Source organism: Notothenia rossii, assembly GCF_949606895.1.
Source record: "Notothenia rossii genome assembly, chromosome: 5".
NCBI classification, from domain to species: domain Eukaryota; kingdom Metazoa; phylum Chordata; class Actinopteri; order Perciformes; family Nototheniidae; genus Notothenia; species Notothenia rossii.
Window position 1 is genome coordinate 3,692,523 of NC_136903.1, and position 19,664 is coordinate 3,712,186.

Below are 19,664 nucleotides of genomic sequence, written 5' to 3' on the forward strand. Positions count from 1 at the left end.
CTTGAGGTCGTGCCACAGCATCTCAATTGGGTTGAGGTCAGGACTCTGACTGGGCCACTCCAGAAAGTGTATTTTCTTCTGTTGAAGCCATTCTGTTGTTGATTTACTTCTGTGCTTTGGGTCGTTGTCCTGTTGCATCACCCATCTTCTGTTGAGCTTCAATTGGTGGACAGATGGCCTTAAGTTCTCCAGCAAAATGTCTTGATAAACTTGAGAATTCATTTTTCCGTCGATGATGGCAATCTGTCCAGGCCCTGAGGCAGCAAAGCAGCCCCAAACCATGATGCTCCCTCCACCCTACTTTACAGTTGGGATGAGGTTTTAATGTTGGTGTGCTGTGCCTTTTTTCTCTCCACACATAGCGTTGTGTGTTCCTTCCAAACAACTCAACTTTGGTTTCATCTGTCCACAGAATATTTTGCCAGTAGTGCTGTGGAACATCCAGGTGCTCTTTTGCAAACTTCAAACGTGCAGCAATGTTTTTTCTGGACAGCAGTGGCTTCCTCCATTTTATGACCAACTTATGCAGAAATCCAGGTAATTCCAAAGGGTTCACAAACTTTTTCTTGCAACTGTACATTGTCAACTACTTTAAAATCACCAGCAAAGTCTGTGAAAGTGTGATTAGAGCTCAAGAAGCAGTCCTGAAGAACCATCATAGCAGGCAAGTGAAAAAGACAAACATATTTTGTCGAACAGATTGTCTGTGACAAGGCAACCGGTAATTGTTTGTGTAACACATCCGAACTTTGGCAGGGGATGCACTGCGAGTGGCAGAACAGACCTGAATTCAGTAGACTTCTCAGGATGACTAGAGATCTTCTCATAGTCCAAAACAGTTAATGGGCACAGCAGAATGCCTGAACTAGCTTGCAGGCTTTGCCCCATTAATCAGAAAATCAGTTTGACAAAAACATTTAACATATTGTCCACTTATATTGATAAAGTTAGAGTTTGTTTAAGTGTTATATGAATGCCGTGCAACAATGTTGATCCAGTCAGGCAGATTTGTTAATCTCAGTTTGAATTTCATTAAGCTTTGAGGACTGACAACCAACACACTTGTGTCTATTGAAACTCATACGCCATTTAAATCTTTTGTCACAAACATTGCAGCTGTATATTTCCTCTCCTGTGTGGATTCTCATGTGTTCCTTTAAACTTCCACTCTGTGAGAAAGCTTTCTTACAAACTGAGCAGCTGTATGGTTTCTCTCCTGTGTGGATTCTTATGTGTTTTTTTAAACTTCCACTCAATGTGAAATATTTGGTACAAACTGAGCAGCTGTATGGTTTCTCTCCTGTGTGGCCTCTCATGTGTTTTTTTAAACTTCCACTCTCCGAAAAAGCTTTCTTACAAACTGAGCAGCTGTATGGTTTCTCACCTGTGTGGATTCTCATGTGTCTATCTAAAGTTCCGCCCCATGCAAAATATTTGGTACAAACTGAGCAGCTGTATGGTTTCTCTCCTGTGTGGACTCTCATGTGTTTTTTTAAACTTCCACTATGGGAAAAATGTTTCTTACAGACTGAACAGCTGACTAGTTTCTCTCCTGTGTGGATTCTCATGTGTAGCTTTAACTCTATATTCTGTGAAAAAACGTTCTTACAGACTGAGCAGCTGTGTGGTTTCTCTGTGTGGATTCTCATGTGTCTCTTTAAATTTCCTCTCTGTGAAAAAGCTTTCTTACAGACTGAGCAGATGGATGGTTTCTTTTCAGCACTACATCGTGGATCACTGACAGATTCATGTCTATTTTTCAGTGAGTTTGAGCCTGATGCAGGTTTTCTGGTCTCCTTCCAATCAGCACTGTCTTCAGTGTCAGGTTCAGACGAGTCTCCAGTGTCGTCCTCAGTCTTTGGTTGTAAACTGCTGTCTGGATCTGAGATCCTGGCTGGTTCTGGTCCTCCACAGTCATCTCCATCAGCTTCTGTTTCCATGTGTTCAGTTTGTCTTTGATGAAGCTGTGAGGACTGAGGTTTCTCTTTATCATCTTCACTCTTCACAGGGTCAGGAGTGAAAGTGGACTTGGTGATATCAGCCTCCTCCAGCTCCTGAAGCTGCTCTCCCTCCTGACTGATCATGAGTTCCTCCTGTTCCTGCTTAATGTGTGGGTGGGGCTCTGCATCCTCCTGGTCCAGACTGGTGCTCCACTCCTGCTGGTCAGGGGGAACCTCTTCTTTAACCACCACCAGCTGCTGGACGTCTGCAGGAAACAGGAAACACACAGTCAGAAAAAACTGTAAGTGTTAGCATTTAAATCTAATCACCATTAAAACAGGAGACATCTTTCAGCCCTAATAATGACTTTGTTTTTATACTTTAATATTATCTTTCCTAGTCCCACCTATTGTGTATTTTTGTTGGCTCAATTCACCTCACGTAGCCCAGCCCCATTCCACTTCCATTTAAAAATGAAAAGGGGTTATTTCTTCTGGTTTAGCACTAGCTGCAATGTAAACAATGAATTGTATTTGGGATCGTTTACAGCTACACTACGCCTATAGAATGTTAATACTAAAAATATATTGTAGGGCCATACCTATACAAAACATGACTGAAGTTGTTTGCTTAAAATACCAAACAGATCACCCATTGTAGCCATGCCTCATACCCCTCTATTCCAGCCCTGTTCCAAAAAGGCTGATTCTGTGACCGTAGCTTTAAATAGAACAGCTGCTGCTACTCACGCCCCTTTGTAGCGTCACGCAGCTTTCCTCTGCTAAGAGTTTTCTACCGGGAGAAACTCAGCTAAACGCTGTCATGATTAAATGCCATATTATGTTCCAAATCACTTCAAGAATTATTTCTGAAACAGTAGGAGCTCAAACCTTTCTGTCTCGCAGGGTTTACCGCAAGGACATTAAGTTACACATATTCTCTCAAGTAGCCTACAGTGTTAGCTCTGAGTGTTAGCATGCTTGCTAATGTAAACACAGACCATATTACTCCCAAAACACGCAGCACATTGTTTCCGATACAGCACATAGCTTGACAGGTGTTAACTGCTATAACCGTGCCATTATATGTATAATATATATATATACAGGACTGTCTCAGAAAATTAGAATATTGTGATAAAGTTCTTTATTTTCTGTAATGCAATTAAAAAAAAAAAAAAAAGTCATACATTCTGGATTCATTACAAATCAACTGAAATATTGCAAGCCTTTTATTATTTTAATATTACTGATTATGGCATACAGCTTAAGAAAACTCAAAAATCCTATCTCAAAAAATTAGAATAGTTCCTCAGACCAAGTAAAAAAAAAAGATTTATAACAGCAAAACACAATCAAACATTTGAAAATGTCCATTAATGCACTCAGTACTTGGTTGGGAATCCTTTTGCACGGATTACTGCATCAATGCGGCGTGGCATGGAGGCAATCAGCCTGTGGCATTGCTGAGGTGTTATGGATGCCCAGGATGCTTCAATAGCGGCCTTTAGCTCATTAGCATTGTTGGGTCTGGTGTCTTTCAGCTTCTTCTTCACAATACCCCACATATTCTCTATGGGGTTCAGGTCAGGGGAATTTGCAGGCCAATCGAGGACAGTAATGCCATGGTCAGTACACCAGTTACTGGTGGTTTTGGCACTGTGGGAAGGTGCCAGATCATGATGGAAAATGAATTCCTCATCTCCATAGAGCTTTTCAGCAGACGGAAGCATGTAGTGCTCTAAAATCTCTTGGTACACAGCTGCATTTACTCTGGGCTTGATGAAACACAGTGGACCAACACCAGCAGCTGACATGGCTCCCCAAACCATCGCTGACTGTGGGAACTTCACACTGGATTTCAAGCAACTTGGATTTTGCTCCTCTCCAGCCTTTCTCCAGACTCTGGCGCCTTGACTTCCAAATGAAATACAAAACTTGCTTTCGTCTGAAAAGAGGACTTTGGACCACTGTGCAACTGTCCAGTGCTTCTTTTCCTTAGCCCAAGTCAGACGCCTCTTCCGTTGTCTTGAGTTCAGAAGTGGCTTGACCATGGAAATACGGCTATTGTAGCCCATTTCCCGGACACGTCTGTGAACAGTGACTTTTGATACCTGGACTCTAGCTTCAGTCCACTGTCTTTGAAGCTCCCCCAAATTCTGGAAGCGACTCTTCTTCACAATGCTGTTAAGGCTGCGGTCATCTCTCTTGGTTGTGCAGCGTTTCCTGCCACATTTCCCCCTTCCAACAGACTTTTTGTGGATGTGCTTTGAAACTGCACTCTGTGAAGCTGTTAGGGATGGGTACCGAGCCCCGGTATTAAACGGGCCCCGGGGCTGAATTATTAAAGACCGTGGTACCGTTGAGCTCCGAAGTTAGCGGTCTTTTTATCGGTACTGGAGACATGTAAAAAATATATGTCATGTGCATTATTGCTACACAAACATTATATTGCAGTTTTAGTGTCGCCAACTCCGTTTCTACTATGCAAAAAGACTGCAAAAATGTTTCTATGATTATTTTTAGTATTTTCGATCTCTCTCCCCCGCCTGCTTGCGAGGGGGCGGGGCAGTTTACACACACACACACACACACACACACACACACACACACACACACACACACACACACACACACACACACACACACACACACACACACACACACACACACACACACACACACACACACACACACACACACACACACACACACACACACACACACACACACACACACACACACACACTTTACCCGCCTAAAGTGCAATAAGAATTTAGCATGTAAGGGCAGTAACACGAGCAATTTGTTGAAACATTTAGCAAAAGTGCTCCACATTCAGACGGAGGAATGCACCGGGTTCGACTGTCTTTCTAGTAGCTCTGTAGCTCCATCCACGAGTAACGTTTCCACGTCAGGTATGTATGCTAGCAGCAACACACCGAGTTAACTACATTATACAAACATGGGTTAATGATTAGGGGTAACCGAGTTATTTATTTAGTTAGTTTTGTTCACAATTTATTTAGTTAGTTTACCTTATTTGTTCTCCAAAAGAACCGATAAAAGTACCGTTAAAAGACCGGACCGATAAGCGGTATCGATAAAAGTAGTAGTACCGTTAAAACCTTAACGATACCCATCCCTAGAAGCTTGGGAAGAAGTTGTAAATAAACATTGTTTGCTCGTAAAATCAATCAAATTGACACAATTTTAACACAACCGGCAGTTAAAAGAAAAGTGGACGAGCCCACGACAAGTCTTTCAGCTTTAATGCCAAAATCAACAAAGTGTGATGAGGCATATATCTCCCTTGACATCTAACGTGTTCGGTGCAGAGATCTCTCTTTAGAGGTTTCTCAATACTCTAATTTCCCCTCCTCGACTCCTATCCTCGATACTTAGTCCCGCCCACAGGAGATGCGAGCGGAGGACTGAGGAGGGGAACCGAGGAGAGAGGAGGGGAAGCAGCAGGCGGTTAGAGAAATGAGAACTCCTCTCCTCTGAACGGTCATTTTAAAGAGACGTCCATTAATGATGATAGGAGGCACAGCAGCACTCTGATGGACAGATGTGTTCATGACCACTTATATATTTACTTTTAATTAATTGACAGTGCGGTATAATTAGAAAATAACAGGCTACAGATGCGGACATATACACACACATATATTTATATAAATATATACAATTCCAGAATCAAACACGTTATTATGAGAGTGCTCTCATACTTAACACAATCAGACTGGATATATATATCCCCCCCCTCTCTTTGGTGCTGAAATGGGGAATTGAAATTACGGGCCAAAAGTTGTATTTACAAGTATTAAAAGTTATTTAGTTAGTATTAAAGTAAGCATAGGACACCAGAACCAACTGAGACCCGTCTGTCCGCCGCATCTACGCATTGTACAGCACACACACCTACACACTGTGGTACAGTGTATCAAACACCTACACACTGTGGTACAGTGTGTAGGTGTGTGTGTGGTACAGTCTGTACCACACACACCTACACTGTACCACACACACACCTACAGCTCCTAAAGCATAATCAGGCTACAGCCATTGTGTATTTTATTATGTGAAGCACTAAATGGTCTTAGAAAATATAGACTCTTTGTTTGTAGATATCTACTAAACTAAAGCAAATACAGAGAGTAGGCCTGTTATACTGAGTGGTATATATTTGACACACTGCTCTGCTTTCTGCACGGACCTCACAGCTGTTCTCACTGTAAACATCACGTCACGATGAGAACAGTTACTAAAATAATATCCAGGGGATGCATGCAGAGCTGTCATTGGCTGAGATAAGTCCGGCCGTGAGTCACGACTCTTTGAAACATCTCTGTTCCCGGAAATGCATCTACGAAGGAGCCGTGGAGGACCGTGGAGGACCCATCAGTGTCTCTTCGGTTAGAGCTCCTCCAGAGAGCCTCCTCGATGCTCAATGCTCGATGCTCGGTCCTCGATGTGCATTTAGAGAAATGAGATGTCCTTCAAGATGGCGCGCTGAAATTCATTTCCGGGTCACAACCGGAGGACCAAGGAGTCCAGGAGTCGAGATTAGAGTATTGAGAAACCTCTTTTCTCTCTCTCTCGTCTGTGTGGGGGGCGGGGCATCTCGCTCACAGACTCGCTGCAGCAACGTACACACAGAGATCCCCCGGTGGAGAACATAGCGTTCAAAAGTGACAATGTAATCTACAGAGCTCGATGTGGTCAATGCTTGTTTGCCATAAGTATTTTCGCGGAAACACGAGCGATCTCTCCGTCAACTGGCCAAAAGGCATCTTATTCATACGGAGAAATGCACCGTTTTCAACGTCCTTAACTCTGGGTTCTGTTAACCCAATTACGTGTAAGGTGGGAGAAGTACTCAGAAGGAGGCCCTGCTGATCTTTTAAAAATGTTATTAATATATTGTGAACGCAACGCTGTGGGTTTGCCTCACACAGGGTGACGTCTGTCTAAATGATGTGGCCTGCCGACATGGCCTATCCCATACCGATCATAAATCAGGGTGTGTGTATGTGTGGTGCGAGCGAGAGAGAGAGCGTGCACCGGTTACTTGTAATTTTGTTGTTAGCATCTGGTTAGCTAGCCGCTCTAAGGAGCTGTTTCAACAACAAGTTGGAGGGAGAGTCCTCTGCTGTCAGACTGAGAGAGATAACTACAGCTCAGGTGAGGTTAAGGACTCTCTGAGTGTTTAGATAGTTAATTTATGGCGCGTTTCAACTGCAGCGCGGAGCTCGCTTTAAGCGGTTGCGTTTCCACTTGGCGTAGTACCGGCTAGCGGGTCTTAATTCACAGTTTTTATGGCCTCATAAAATCGTGGTTCTAGGGCCAGGAACAACCAGGCTGAGTCGGGCTGAGTATGCTAAACTAGAGAGAGAATCGCTGTCAAGGGGGCTACAACTAAAACAAGATGAACATATTTGACCGTGATTTAATTGTAATACACATTTCAAAATGATGCCGAAGTAACAACATACTGATACCGGTTAGTAAAAACCATGAATTAATGCTTTGACAAGTATGCACACAGACGGCAGGCGAAAAACCTTTTAAAATTCGTGTTGTCTAAATGGAGCACGGCTAAGCTAACGCAGTATATACTCCGACCGTCCACACTCACAACAACGGCCTACAGACATAAATAAACCAGCGACTGTATTCTCCATGACACAGACAGTCTGTGGTTTGTACTAGTTTAACTTTTGTCTAGTTTCTGAACACAAATGAGGAGCTGTGAGCTCTGAGTGCTAACAGCTGATGTTGTTTTTCTGGGGCTCTCATTGAAGATGACGTCACGGCTCCGCCTACACTGCGTTACTATAGATACTACCCCAGCTACTAAACTGTAATGGTAATGCGCCATAAAGTGAGCCAGTCCTAACAAGGCCTAGCCTGGTCTCGAAGCTGGTGACCAATGCTAAGGCCTCCACCTGCTCCCTTGACCCCATGCCCACGGTGCTGGTCAAGGCCTGCCTTCCCACCCTCTGCCCCATCATAACAGACATCATCAACTCCTCTCTGTCATCTGGAATAGTTCCCTCCTGCTTCAAAACCGCCTCCATCACTCCCATCCTCAAGAAGCCTGGTCTTGACCCTGAGGAGCTGAACAACTACCGACCGATCTCCAACCTTCCTTTCCTTAGTAAAACCTTGGAAAGAGCAGTCGCCGCCCAGCTTCATCAACATCTGTCAAACCATGAGCTCTACGAACCCCTACAGTCAGCCTACAGAGCACATCACAGCACAGAGACCGCCCTCCTCAAGATCACTAATGACCTCCTTCTCGCTGCTGACTCCGGACAAATCAGTATTCTCATCCTCCTCGACCTCTCTGCGGCCTTTGACACCGTTTCTCATACAGTCCTCCTGAAATGCCTCTCCGACAACCTTGGCATCACTGGCACAGCTCTGTCATGGTTTCAGTCCTATCTCTCAACCAGGTCTCAGTTTGTCAGCATCAGCGGCTCATCCTCCCCCCCGGCCCCAGTCAACCATGGTGTCCCCCAAGGCTCCGTGCTTGGTCCCCTACTTTTCACTATTTACATGCTCCCCCTTGGCCAGATCATACGTCACTTCGGTCTCAATTTCCACTGCTACGCTGATGACACTCAGCTCTATCTCAGCACCTCACCATCTGCCCAGCTCCCTCCACAGTCTCTGGTCAATTGTCTCCATGCCATAAAAACCTGGATGACAGCAAATCTACTCAAACTCAACAGTAAGAAGACTGAGCTCATGGTTGTGGCCCCCAAGGCACTGCTCCGGAAGGTTGGGGATCTCCTCCTCCACATTGACGGCTGTTCCATCTCCCCGTCTCCCGAAGTCCGTAACCTGGGTGTCATCCTTGACTCAACTCTCTCATTTCAGTCACATATCAAATCCGTCACCAAGTCTGCCTTCTATCACCTCAGGTACCACATCTCCCATCTACGACCATCACTCTCCGATTCCGTGGCCGAGACCCTCATCCATGCATTCGTCTCCTCCCGGTTGGACTACTGCAACGGAGTCCTGTTCGGGGTTCCCAGTAAAGCCCTGGACAGGCTCCAGTATGTGCAGAACTCGGCTGCCAGGGTGCTCACTCACACCAAGCCCTGGCAGCACATCACCCCCACCCTCATCCACCTCCACTGGCTCCCAGTCAAGCACCGTATCACATATAAACTCCTTCTTCTGACCTACAAATGCCTCCATGCCCTCGCCCCCCAATACCTATCTGACCTTCTCCGCCACCACACTCCATCCCGGAGGCTCCGATCGTCTGGACAGGATCTCCTCTCTACCCCCCGCACCAGGTTGCGGACTTTCGGTGACAGAGCTTTCATTGTAGCATCCCCCACCCTCTGGAACTCTCTCCCCCCCGAAATCCGCAGCGCCCCAACCTTGGACACTTTCAAAAAAGCCCTCAAAACGCACCTTTTCACCAAGGCTTTGCCCACTATATAGTTAGTTTGATAGGTTTATTTTTATTTTTCCGCTACTTGCTTGCCCCCCCCCCCCCTCCCTGACCTGTCTGCCTCTTTTCCCCTATTCCCCCCCCCTGCCCGACTTGTGAAGCGACCTTGGGTTTCGTGAAAGGCGCTATATAAATATTATGTATTATTATTATTATTAGCCATACTGAGCGAGGCCGTGTAGTGGAAATGCGCCATAAGTCTAAGTCATCTCTGTGGGTCTCAAACGGTTTGGTCACCATTTATGTAAACACATTTTTCCATTTGATGGGGGAGTGATTAGCAAAATATGCTTGACTAAAAAGAAAAAATGTTAAATTGGTGAAAAAAAGGTAAGAAACTTTAAAAACTTGAAGAGAGCTAAAACTAGTGTTTGCTGCTGCCTCAAAGAGGAGCAGGGGAGAGAGGAGGGAAAGGGGGGAGAGGAGGGAAAGGGGGGAGAGGAGGGAAAGGGGGGAGAGGAGGGAGACAGGTGAGGCTGATTCAGGAGCCCAGACACACTCACAACTATAAATGAACCAAAAATAAATAAATAAACAACTTTCAAAAAAAGTGTTTGTATTGGATATGGTATGTTTTTGGTTAGTTAGGCCTTGTTAGGACTGGCTCAATGTATGCTGTGTTTCCATTACAGTTTAGTAGCTGGGGCAGTAACTATAGTAACGCAATGTAGGCGGAGCCGTGACGTCATCTTCAATGCGAACTACAGAAAAAGAACATTAGCTGTTAGCCCTCAAGCTCACAGCTCCTCATATCTGTTCAGAAACTAGACAAAAGTTAAACAAGTACAAACCAGACAGTCTGTGTCATGGAGAATAGTCACTGGTTTATTTATGTCTGTATAGGCCGCTGTTGTGAGTGTGGACGGTCGGAGCATATACTGCGTTAGCTTAGCCGTGCTCCATTCAGAAAACATGCATTTTAAAAGGTTTTTCGCCTGCCGTCTGTCTGCAGACTTGTCAAAGCTTTAATTCATGGTTTTTACTAACCGGTATCAGTATGTTGTTACTTCGGGCATAATTTTTAAACGTGTATTACAATTAAATCACGGTCAAATATGTTCATTTTGTTGTAGTTGTAGCCCCCTTGCCAGTGATTCTCTCTCTAGTTTAGCATACTCAGCCTGGTTATTGCCCCGCTAAAAACCTCGATTTTATTGGGCCAGAAAACTGTGAATTAGTACCCGCTAGTCGGTACTACACCAAGTGGAAATGCAACCAAAGACGGAACGGGCACGGCACGCTAAAACCGTGCTGTAGTGGAAATGCGCCATTATTGTCCCAGTTCGGGCCTGATCAGAAGTACTCAAGTAAAAGTAGTATACTGCAGGGTAGCTTGTGAATTTACTCCAGGTGTAACTAAAGTCTGATTTAAGAGTTGATCATATTTCACATCATTAATCCGGATCTGTAAAGTGACTAAAGGTATTAAATACTAGGGGTGCACCGAATGGGAAATTCTTGGCCGAAACCGATACCGAAAATAGGAAACAGTTGGCCGAAAACCGAATGCCGAAAATGATTAATAGAAATATATATATATATAATGTATACATTTTTTACAAATGTTGTTCAGCTACCTGATTATGGAAAAAGACATGATTATGGCAAAACTTAACTTCAATAATAATCACTATTATGGGTCCATAAAACATTTATTCAGCACTTTTGAATGTACATATAGTACATTAATTCCAAGTCAAGTGCATTTTATTTTCTCTGTAGGATAACTACAACAAAGTGCATTCAGAACAAAGCCAAGGTGCTTTAAAACTGCATAAACATCTAGGCCAGTAGGCCTACTACAAAAAAGTGTAAATAAAGACTGTAACAGCCAGGCCTTCAACAACAACAAATGCACCTATAAGTGCATGCATACAAATGTGCAAACTGGATACATCCACATGAATGTAACTATTTACAAATGAAATTACAATTCAATTTCAAGAATCTGTAAATAAGGCTGTCTGTCCTCATAAGCAAAGTAGTACACATTGTATAAAGATACATAAAGTGAAAACTGGATACAAAATCCACAATCAATTACAAATTAAATTACAATTTCAAGAATCTGCAAATAAGGTGGTCTGTCCTCATGAGCAATGTAAACAACATCGTATCATTTAGATACCGAAAGTACAATATATTGAACACTGTGCTGCTGTCACTTCCCCCTAATGATAACCTGAGATGGTGAATTATAACTCACAATGAAAATTGTTCAGGAAAGTGGGTATAGAGTAAACATGTAGAACTAGATAAGCTTATGATAAGCCAGCCTTGTCTACTTATTAAGGAAAAGTGGGAGGTTATTTTTAATGAACAGTAGCTTCTCTGATTTATCAGCCATAAGTCTGTTCCTCTTCTCATCAAGCACATGAGAGGCAGCGCTGAACAGTCTCTCGCTATCAGTGCTTGTGATTTGATCTTACTCCTCATATTTGTCCGGGTGTTTTGATTTCAAGTGGTGGAGTAATCCCGACGTGGTGAAATTCTTTGCAGTTACACCCCCTCGAGAAATGTCAGCTGAACACGCTTTACAAATCGCAATCCACGGCCAAAAGCCGAAAGGGCCTTTTTAACCATTTTCGGCCGATAATTTTCGGCGGCCGAATATTCGGTGCATCCCTATTAAATACATGTAGTAAAAGTACATCATTTACCTCTGAACTGTAGAGCAGCAGAATTACAAAGAAGCAAAAGACTAAATACTTAAGTATATCAATATAAGTACAGTACTTGAGTAAATCTACTTACTAATACCACCAATGCAATGTTATGTGAGCTAGCAGCCCATAATCCACACTATACATAACATTAATCAATGTGAATTCTGTTTCTAATTTGTTTAGTTTTTTTTTCGACTAAAAAATTACAAAAATAACTTATAAAAATAGTGTTAAAGAACCGGATCAATACAAAGTATTTGTAATTGTTTCAATTAGGCCTCATTATTTCACAGTGGCACAGGATCATCTGCCAATACAATCACTTTTGTTCATGTTCAATCCATAATAATATATAAAATTATAGTTGGATCTTTTTGTCTTGTTATTATTAGCAGAGAAAATGTAATTTTTGTACAACTATGTACAATTAACTCTACCAATCTCAGTGGGAACCGGATTAGGGGGGGCTCGAAAATATTTCCAATTACACAAGGGGGGCCTGACTGAAAACGGTTGGGAACTACTGAGCTACACGACTGTATACTGAGACGATAGGTTGGGACGTGTCACGTGTGCCGGAGACGCTAGGTTGGGACATGTGCCGGAGACGATAGGTTGGGACGTGTGCCGGAGACGATAGGTCGGGACGTGTGCCGGAGACGCTAGGTCGGGACGTGTGCCGGAGACGATAGGTTGGGACGTGTGCCGGAGACGATAGGTTGGGACGTGTGCCGGAGACGATAGGTTGGGACGTGTCACGTGTGCCGGAGACGATAGGTTGGGACTTGTCACGTGTTCCACATTTCACCAATGACGTCATAGGAGCCAAATCCTGGATCTGCTCGTTTGCACCCCCGTTTTTTTTTTTGTGATGTGGGTAAGGAGGAAAAGAGGGAGGCTTGTATTTTCTGAATATTTGAGAGTCTCCTTACAAGACGAGGCAACTTTAGAATAGGGAACATGTTCAGGTCAATTAGAGTCAAACTACTAGCTTATTGGTTATGAACAAGACTTCACTTTAGAATAGGGAACATGTTCTTAGATATAAATACCTAATTTTGAGTTAGACACAATTAACACTTGTAGTTTCATGTCTTGTTACATAAGAATAGATCATATTTGTTAAGTGTTATTAAGGGAGAATTACTATTCTTGTGCCCTTATTGAGCAGAGCATATTAAGACCACAACTCATGTACAATAACTTCCTTACTTGCAATGAATAAGCACTAATTAGAGGGTTATTGAGGAAAAACTCTCAACTAATGGCTTATTACTTGTAGAATATGGTCATGTAGAATAAGGCATTAATAAGTGTTTTATAATGACTAATAAAGAGCCAATATACTGCTAATATGCATGTTAATTAGCAACTAGTTGATGGTTAATTTGTGTACCTTAATATAAAGTGTTACCATATTTATGTATAAAATACATAAAAAAGTGCATTTTGCATACTAGGTCCCCTTTAAGTAAAAGTACTTAAAAGTATTCTCAGAAACATGTACAGCACCTTCTTATGTAAAATAATGATACTGCAATAAAATGTTCCCTGTCAGTGTTTGATTTATTACGTTTCTTGATTATTGTCAGTGTCGCATTTTACTGTGTACATGTTTAAGGTTGCACTTCTATAAATGATGATAGAAGAGGGAACCCGCAAACTGAATACAAAAATAAATACATACATTTAACAATGAATAAATCATTAAAAATACCTTTATAATGGGGAACATTAAACAAATAAGAGAGAAGCAAAAGAAGCAAAAGGAAACTTATTATTTTATGAATTAAATATTTTCTACATTTATTTTGTATATTACTTTTTGGTCAATATAATTGCATGATAATTCATTTATTAATTCCTTATGTAATGTATTCACTTGTCTTTAAATCAAAGAAATTATTTTTCAGCTTGAAAAAGAGTTGAAAGTGTTTATAAAATGAGAGCATTTTAGACTGCTGCAGTGCTCACATGAACCAACACAGAACATAAGTGGGGGGGACAGAAACATGGAGAAAGGTACCAAACTCTTACATGGACATTTGTAATCTGTTCCAGGCGTTGAGATTGACATGGAATATTTTGAATGCTACTCTGTAAAGGGAATAGGCCTACTACTGTTAAAATAACCTTATTTGTTTAAAATAAAAGTGCGCAAAAAACTAATTTTGAATTCATTATTGAATTGTGTGCATAACAATGCAATTAATCGCAGAAAATCCTTTGATTAATCATGATTCAAAAGTTTAATCGCTGCCCAGCAATAATAAATAGTCTTAAGTGTTACCAAAGAGTTTAAAGCAGGGGTGTCCAAACTCTTTTCAAAGAGGGCCACATACAGAAAAATATACAAAGGGCTGGGCCACTCATAAAGGTGAGGTATATCGCCTCGTAAGTTAAAGGTGGGGTAGGTAAGTTTGAGAAACCGGCTCGAGATACACTTTTTGTTATATTCCATGGAATGCTCTTAACATCCCGATAGCAATGAATATCTGAAGTGCTTTGACAACAAATCCATTAAAAAATGTCATCTGTGGAAGCCGTAGTACTGTAAAAAGCACGACCAGTCATTTTAGCCGGCCCGGCTAAAATAACTGGATGGCCTACCTGCCTTTCAGCCTTCCATCTGTGCACAAACTTATCTCGTGCCCTCATTGGTCATGTGCGCGTTCGTGTGTGTTGGAGGAGGGGCTCTGTAAGGAAGTGGCAGATTTTTTCCGGCTGTGTATTTTGAAATTCTAGCGTACTCGAGCTGGTTTCTCCAAAATTACCTAACCCACCTTTAAGTTATAAGTTAGCAAAATGTAGCTAAATTAGGCTTAATATGCTTTAAGAAAAAAACAGCCAACATCACAGCTCTCTATCGGGTTTCATTTATCGTGTTGGCAGCTCATCCCTTAAAAACAGAAGCCTCAGAGTGATTATAATAACATGAAATATGAAGGGTCTATTTCAAGCTTGCTGTGTAAATAAGTTATTAGGCTTTTTTTCATCAACTAAGATTTGTTAGAACATTTTATCAACAGGAATTGACTGAATTTATTTTAGTGAGCTTATTAACACATGAATACTAGTGTGTAATATGGCTGTACATATATATTTAAGAAGTAAAAATGAGAAAAGCACATTTCATTGTGGGCCATATTTCCCAAATACTTTTTGAATTAGCTGAGGGCCGGTGTTACCGAATAAGATGTGGGCCGAACAACTGGTGATATTCTTTAACGGTATAGGCAGATGTATCAGGGGCGTGGCCTTTGTCCAATAACCAGGAAATACACATTTCGACCGCTTCTTCTGTCGTTTACATCAATCTTTTGGTATATTTGGCTCCATAGGAACACTTTGATGCACATTCAGTACCAGTGTGTGAGGTTGTGGTTGCGATGCCGATATGCAGATGCGTACAGCGAGGACTACAAAAAGACACATGAGGTGACTGGGGATGTGTGTTCAAAACATTGCAAGCTTGAATAAATCATTTAAACCATTTATTGTTTCCAGACTTATTACTGAATATCATTCTTAATGTGATACCAAGTCCATCTGAGAGCTGTGTATCCCTTCAGACAGCCTACAAGTGAAGCACACGTTGTTTACTCACAGTTGGAAAGCAGCGTGGAGAAGTCTTCAGCTGTGGAGCTGTGATCCGCCCAGGATAAACTGTGATACGACTTCTGCGCAAACAACCAGCGATCATGTTTAATATTAAAGACTACACACATTGATCCCTTATCAAAACGGTATTCTGCACTTTGTCACACTTATCCAGATCAGTTGTGACTGTTTACTTGGTCAAATATACCAAAAGATTGATGTAAACGACAGAAGAAGCGATCGAAATGTGTATTTCCTGGTTATTCGACAAAAGGCCACGCCCCTGATACATCTGCCGATACCGTTAAAGAATATCACCAGTTGTTCGGCCCACATCTTATTCGGTAACACCGGCCCTCGGGCCGTAGTTTGGACACCCCTGGTTTAAAGTGTTAATTAAGAGTAAAGGGAACAGACCTGCTCTGTGTATCCGAAGCTTAGGCTGTAACACAGCGTCCAGTAGTTTCTGGAGTCTCTTGTTCTCCTCTTTTGAACGAGACAGCTTCTCCTCGTACTCTGCTATCGTTTTTTCCAACAGAGCAAATATCTCTTCAGCAGTGAGTCGCTGCTTCTTCAACGACAGCAGCATTTGGACTTTACTCATGTTTACTAGATCACCTTTTCCTGCAAACTCCGTTAAACACACCGTTTCTCTCTCCATCAAACTCTCAATCTGACTAGTGTTGCCAACGTGTTTCCAGCTAGCATGCTAAGCTAGCTCCTATAGTCCGAGGTAAATGCTCCAGAAAAAAGAGCACATAGTCCATTCGGAGGTTTATCCAGACACACAGATGATGGATCAGTAGTGCTGGAGCTCACAAACGCTTTCTCAGGAAAACAGAGACAGAGAACCGTAGCGACGAGACGCCACCTGGACCCAGTGTGATGACTACTAACCGATGTGAATCCCTGCCCAATTTGCAATGCGCATGCGCGAGATGGCGTTTGGCAAGGCGGAAAAGAGAAAACACAAAAAAATACGATAATATTAATCTGAACGAGAGAGATGAGTTATTGTTGTTACAACGTGACTCAACTATTATTTAACAACTCGTTTTATTGGGTTGAGTACATTGTCAGAATGAGTGAGAAATTGATTTAACTTCTGTTAGACAGCTATCATACTGAAGAAATATTTACTGTGAATGTATGCAAAAATGTATGGCATTCAAAACTTATATCTAATTACATTAACTGTGAATGTCTTTCATTTTATTTCAAATTAAATACAATTACATAAAAGATTTTCCATAAAAAAGTTGATTCAAGAACAAATCTCTGTTATTAGATCAGTACTTTTCTTATATTACTATTATTGCTACATTTGAAAGGTCTTTACCAGCTTTGGAATTATATATATATATATATATATATATGCAAATCGGGCAACAGTTTAAGTTTAAAACTCACGCATGCGCATTGCATACTCGTGGAGTAGAGTGACAACGACCCTCCTGTCAGATGGAGGGATTAAATACAGGGGCAAGCTTTGGGACAAACTCCCCTCTCTCCGGCAGAAACAGGAAATGCCATAACTGCAGTGTTCGAATTGGGGGGGGGGGGGAGCTTGGTTAATTTTTTTTGCATATTTGTTTCACACAGATTACAAATGTTGAGTTTCTGTAAATAGAAGTTCTTGAAATAAATAACAATCATTGTTCATTACAGTTTCTGAATATTCGTTTTATATTTTTGAATATTTCTGGGTGTTGCCGTATCTCTACGTTGCGGCGCTGCATTCTTTACGCTACTTACGTTGCTATGGTTACAGCTTTTAACTGGACAGAAAAAATGGAGTGGAATGAAAGGTATCAATGGCTTTTCATAAAAAAAAAAAATGCAACAAGTATGATCTCCGTGCCGCTCGCAGAAAAATCCACGGGAATGCATCTTTAAAAATAAATAAAAATAGGGCTCCCCCGACAGCAAATGGGTTATTCAAACACTGAGTAAGTGAACACTACAGTTTACCTGTTTCTGACTATAAACATCAGCAACTACTACATTATATTCTGTAGAAGGCAGTGGCGGCCGGAGGAAAATATTTTAGGTGGGGCTATGTTCAATGGTGACCCCGGACCCCCCTAGCATAGGGGGGGTCCGGGGGGATGCTACCCTGGAAGAAAATCTTGAGAAATGACCCCTTAAATTAGGACTTCTGGTGATGTTAGAGGGGGGGGGGGGGGAGGACAAATTGAGGCTTACAAATATGAGAAGACTGATCAATACCTCCATAATCTTCAGTGTGGTTAGCTATGAATCTTACAAAACTTCCAACCACCTCGTCGTGTACATAGTTTCTACCAGGCCGTGAAGTTGTTTGTAGCCTGCCAGTAAACCCAAAGCAGACGAAGAAGAAGTGACGTCAGCGGCTTAATTTGCCTAATCCTCCCCCAGGGACTTATTCCGGTGTGAACGCCATCTGTACTTAGTTCATGAGAACTAAAGAGTTCTCATGAACGTTTGTGGGAAAAGTACTGCGGTGTGAATGCGCCTAAAGATTGTTTATGAAATGAGAGTTTAACTCTGTTTTTGTTGTCCAAACGACGCCAAAAGAGTGATACGTCTTCTTTCCAGCAGGTGGCACACATGTTAAATTATCCAGTTCAACAGTCATCCACATATTAATGATTCAAAACAGCAATGTGTAAGATATGGCTAGTAATTGACTATTTCAACAGAATGTGAAAAGGTTATAGTCTTGAGGCATGTCCAATATGTTCATGTTTTGTTTGATTAAATCTACTGAAATGAGCATTCAAAACTGTAAAAAAGGATTTGATCATTAAGTTATTGTAACTTTTGTCTTTAAGTTACTTTCACTTAATATATCAATTTATGCAATTTCTACTAATTTCATAAGTTGTTATTATTTCAACTCAGCTCTGTAAGCCAGTTCAATGACCTCTACATTCTATGAAGTCAATTTGACTGAACAGTGTGATGTGTAATGGTCTGGAACTTTCCATGGCCTCTTAACATGGCAGTAGTGATGGCATATTCCTGACCGGTGAAAATAGTCCCGGTCTCATAGGTGTTTTCATTAATTGAAGGCATTTAACAGGGACATGAGTTTTCTTTTTCTTTTAAGATATACAGCAAGTGAACCACCGAGTTCGATTCGCCATTATCAAAAGAAGAACTTCAAGCGGACAGATTGATGACTACGAAAAGCTAAGCGGCGGATGAATACGTTTTTGTAAAGCGATGTGAGTGAACATGACCTACAGAGTAAGGGGTATGCAGATCTTTTCGGCTGATGAACCACACTGACGGACAGGCAAAGTGAGGTGAGTGGTTGTGTGGAGTCTATTTTTATATAACATTACAAGAGTAATTCTTATTATTACATGATATGCTTATTGTGCTCATGAGATTGCTATGACTATAGAATAAATAGACACAATCACTAATCCCAGGTTCTGATGGGTTAGATTAGATACCAACGAGGGGAATAGTCAGAAGAAAGTTTAGCTTGCAATATAGACAAGTTTACGCGCCAAAACACGGGTAGCGCCATGACACTACACAAATGCACTTCATTTCCGCCGGAAGTCTTTTGCACAGCGTCTGTCGGTGTAAACCGATGTAAACAGTCAGACGGGCACTGGTGTAAACACAGCGATTTCGATGCTAACAGTGATGCTAGCTTGGGAACACGATTCTACTTCTTTGACTGGAGATGGCGTTACTCTCCCCCACCCGAATTCAGTGCAAAACTGGGAGGATAACATGACGACGTGGCCCAGCATAAAACCAAAATAAACTGCCTTATTTAGGTCATGCCCACAGGAGCCAACAGTTGTCTGTTGTTTACATAATGCACAATTTACATGATCTCTTTATGCTGTGCAATATATCATATGTGCCTGTACTGTTTGAGTGAAAATAAAGTTTGATGTAATTTCATTTCATTATTGCACTGTTATTGCATTATTGCATTTCATATGTTCCTTAGAGTGCTACAATTTATTTTAACAC

The 19,664-nt window shown here is 41.8% G+C and overlaps 1 protein-coding gene across 2 annotated transcripts; it reads right to left on the minus strand.

The window, feature by feature from the left end:
- Positions 1 to 359: 359 nt before the first annotated feature.
- Positions 360 to 16,584, minus strand: LOC307041582 (uncharacterized protein). Of its 2 annotated transcripts, none has more exons than XM_079685048.1 (2): positions 16,101 to 16,584; positions 360 to 2,206 (listed from the first exon to the last, which is right to left on the minus strand). In XM_079685048.1, the coding sequence occupies exons 1-2, from the start codon at positions 16,342 to 16,344 to the stop codon at positions 999 to 1,001; spliced, it is 1,452 nt and encodes a 483-aa protein (XP_079541174.1). In that variant the 5' UTR covers positions 16,345 to 16,584; the 3' UTR covers positions 360 to 998. The 2 variants fall into 2 exon arrangements, with proteins under 2 accessions (XP_079541174.1, XP_079541175.1); XM_079685049.1 differs by lacking the exon at positions 16,101 to 16,584 and adding an exon at positions 15,691 to 15,849.
- Between the last annotated feature and the right edge of the window lie 3,080 nt (positions 16,585 to 19,664).

Bases quoted from the DNA above. Each gene is read 5' to 3' on its own strand.
- LOC307041582 (XM_079685048.1), bottom strand. From the start codon at position 16,344: ATGGAGAGAGAAACGGTGTGTTTAACGGAGTTTGCAGGAAAAGGTGAT. The intron at 2,207-16,100 runs GTCTGTTCCCTT...TGTTTCCTGCAG, and splicing joins GCTTCGGATACACAGAGCAG to ACGTCCAGCAGCTGGTGGTG.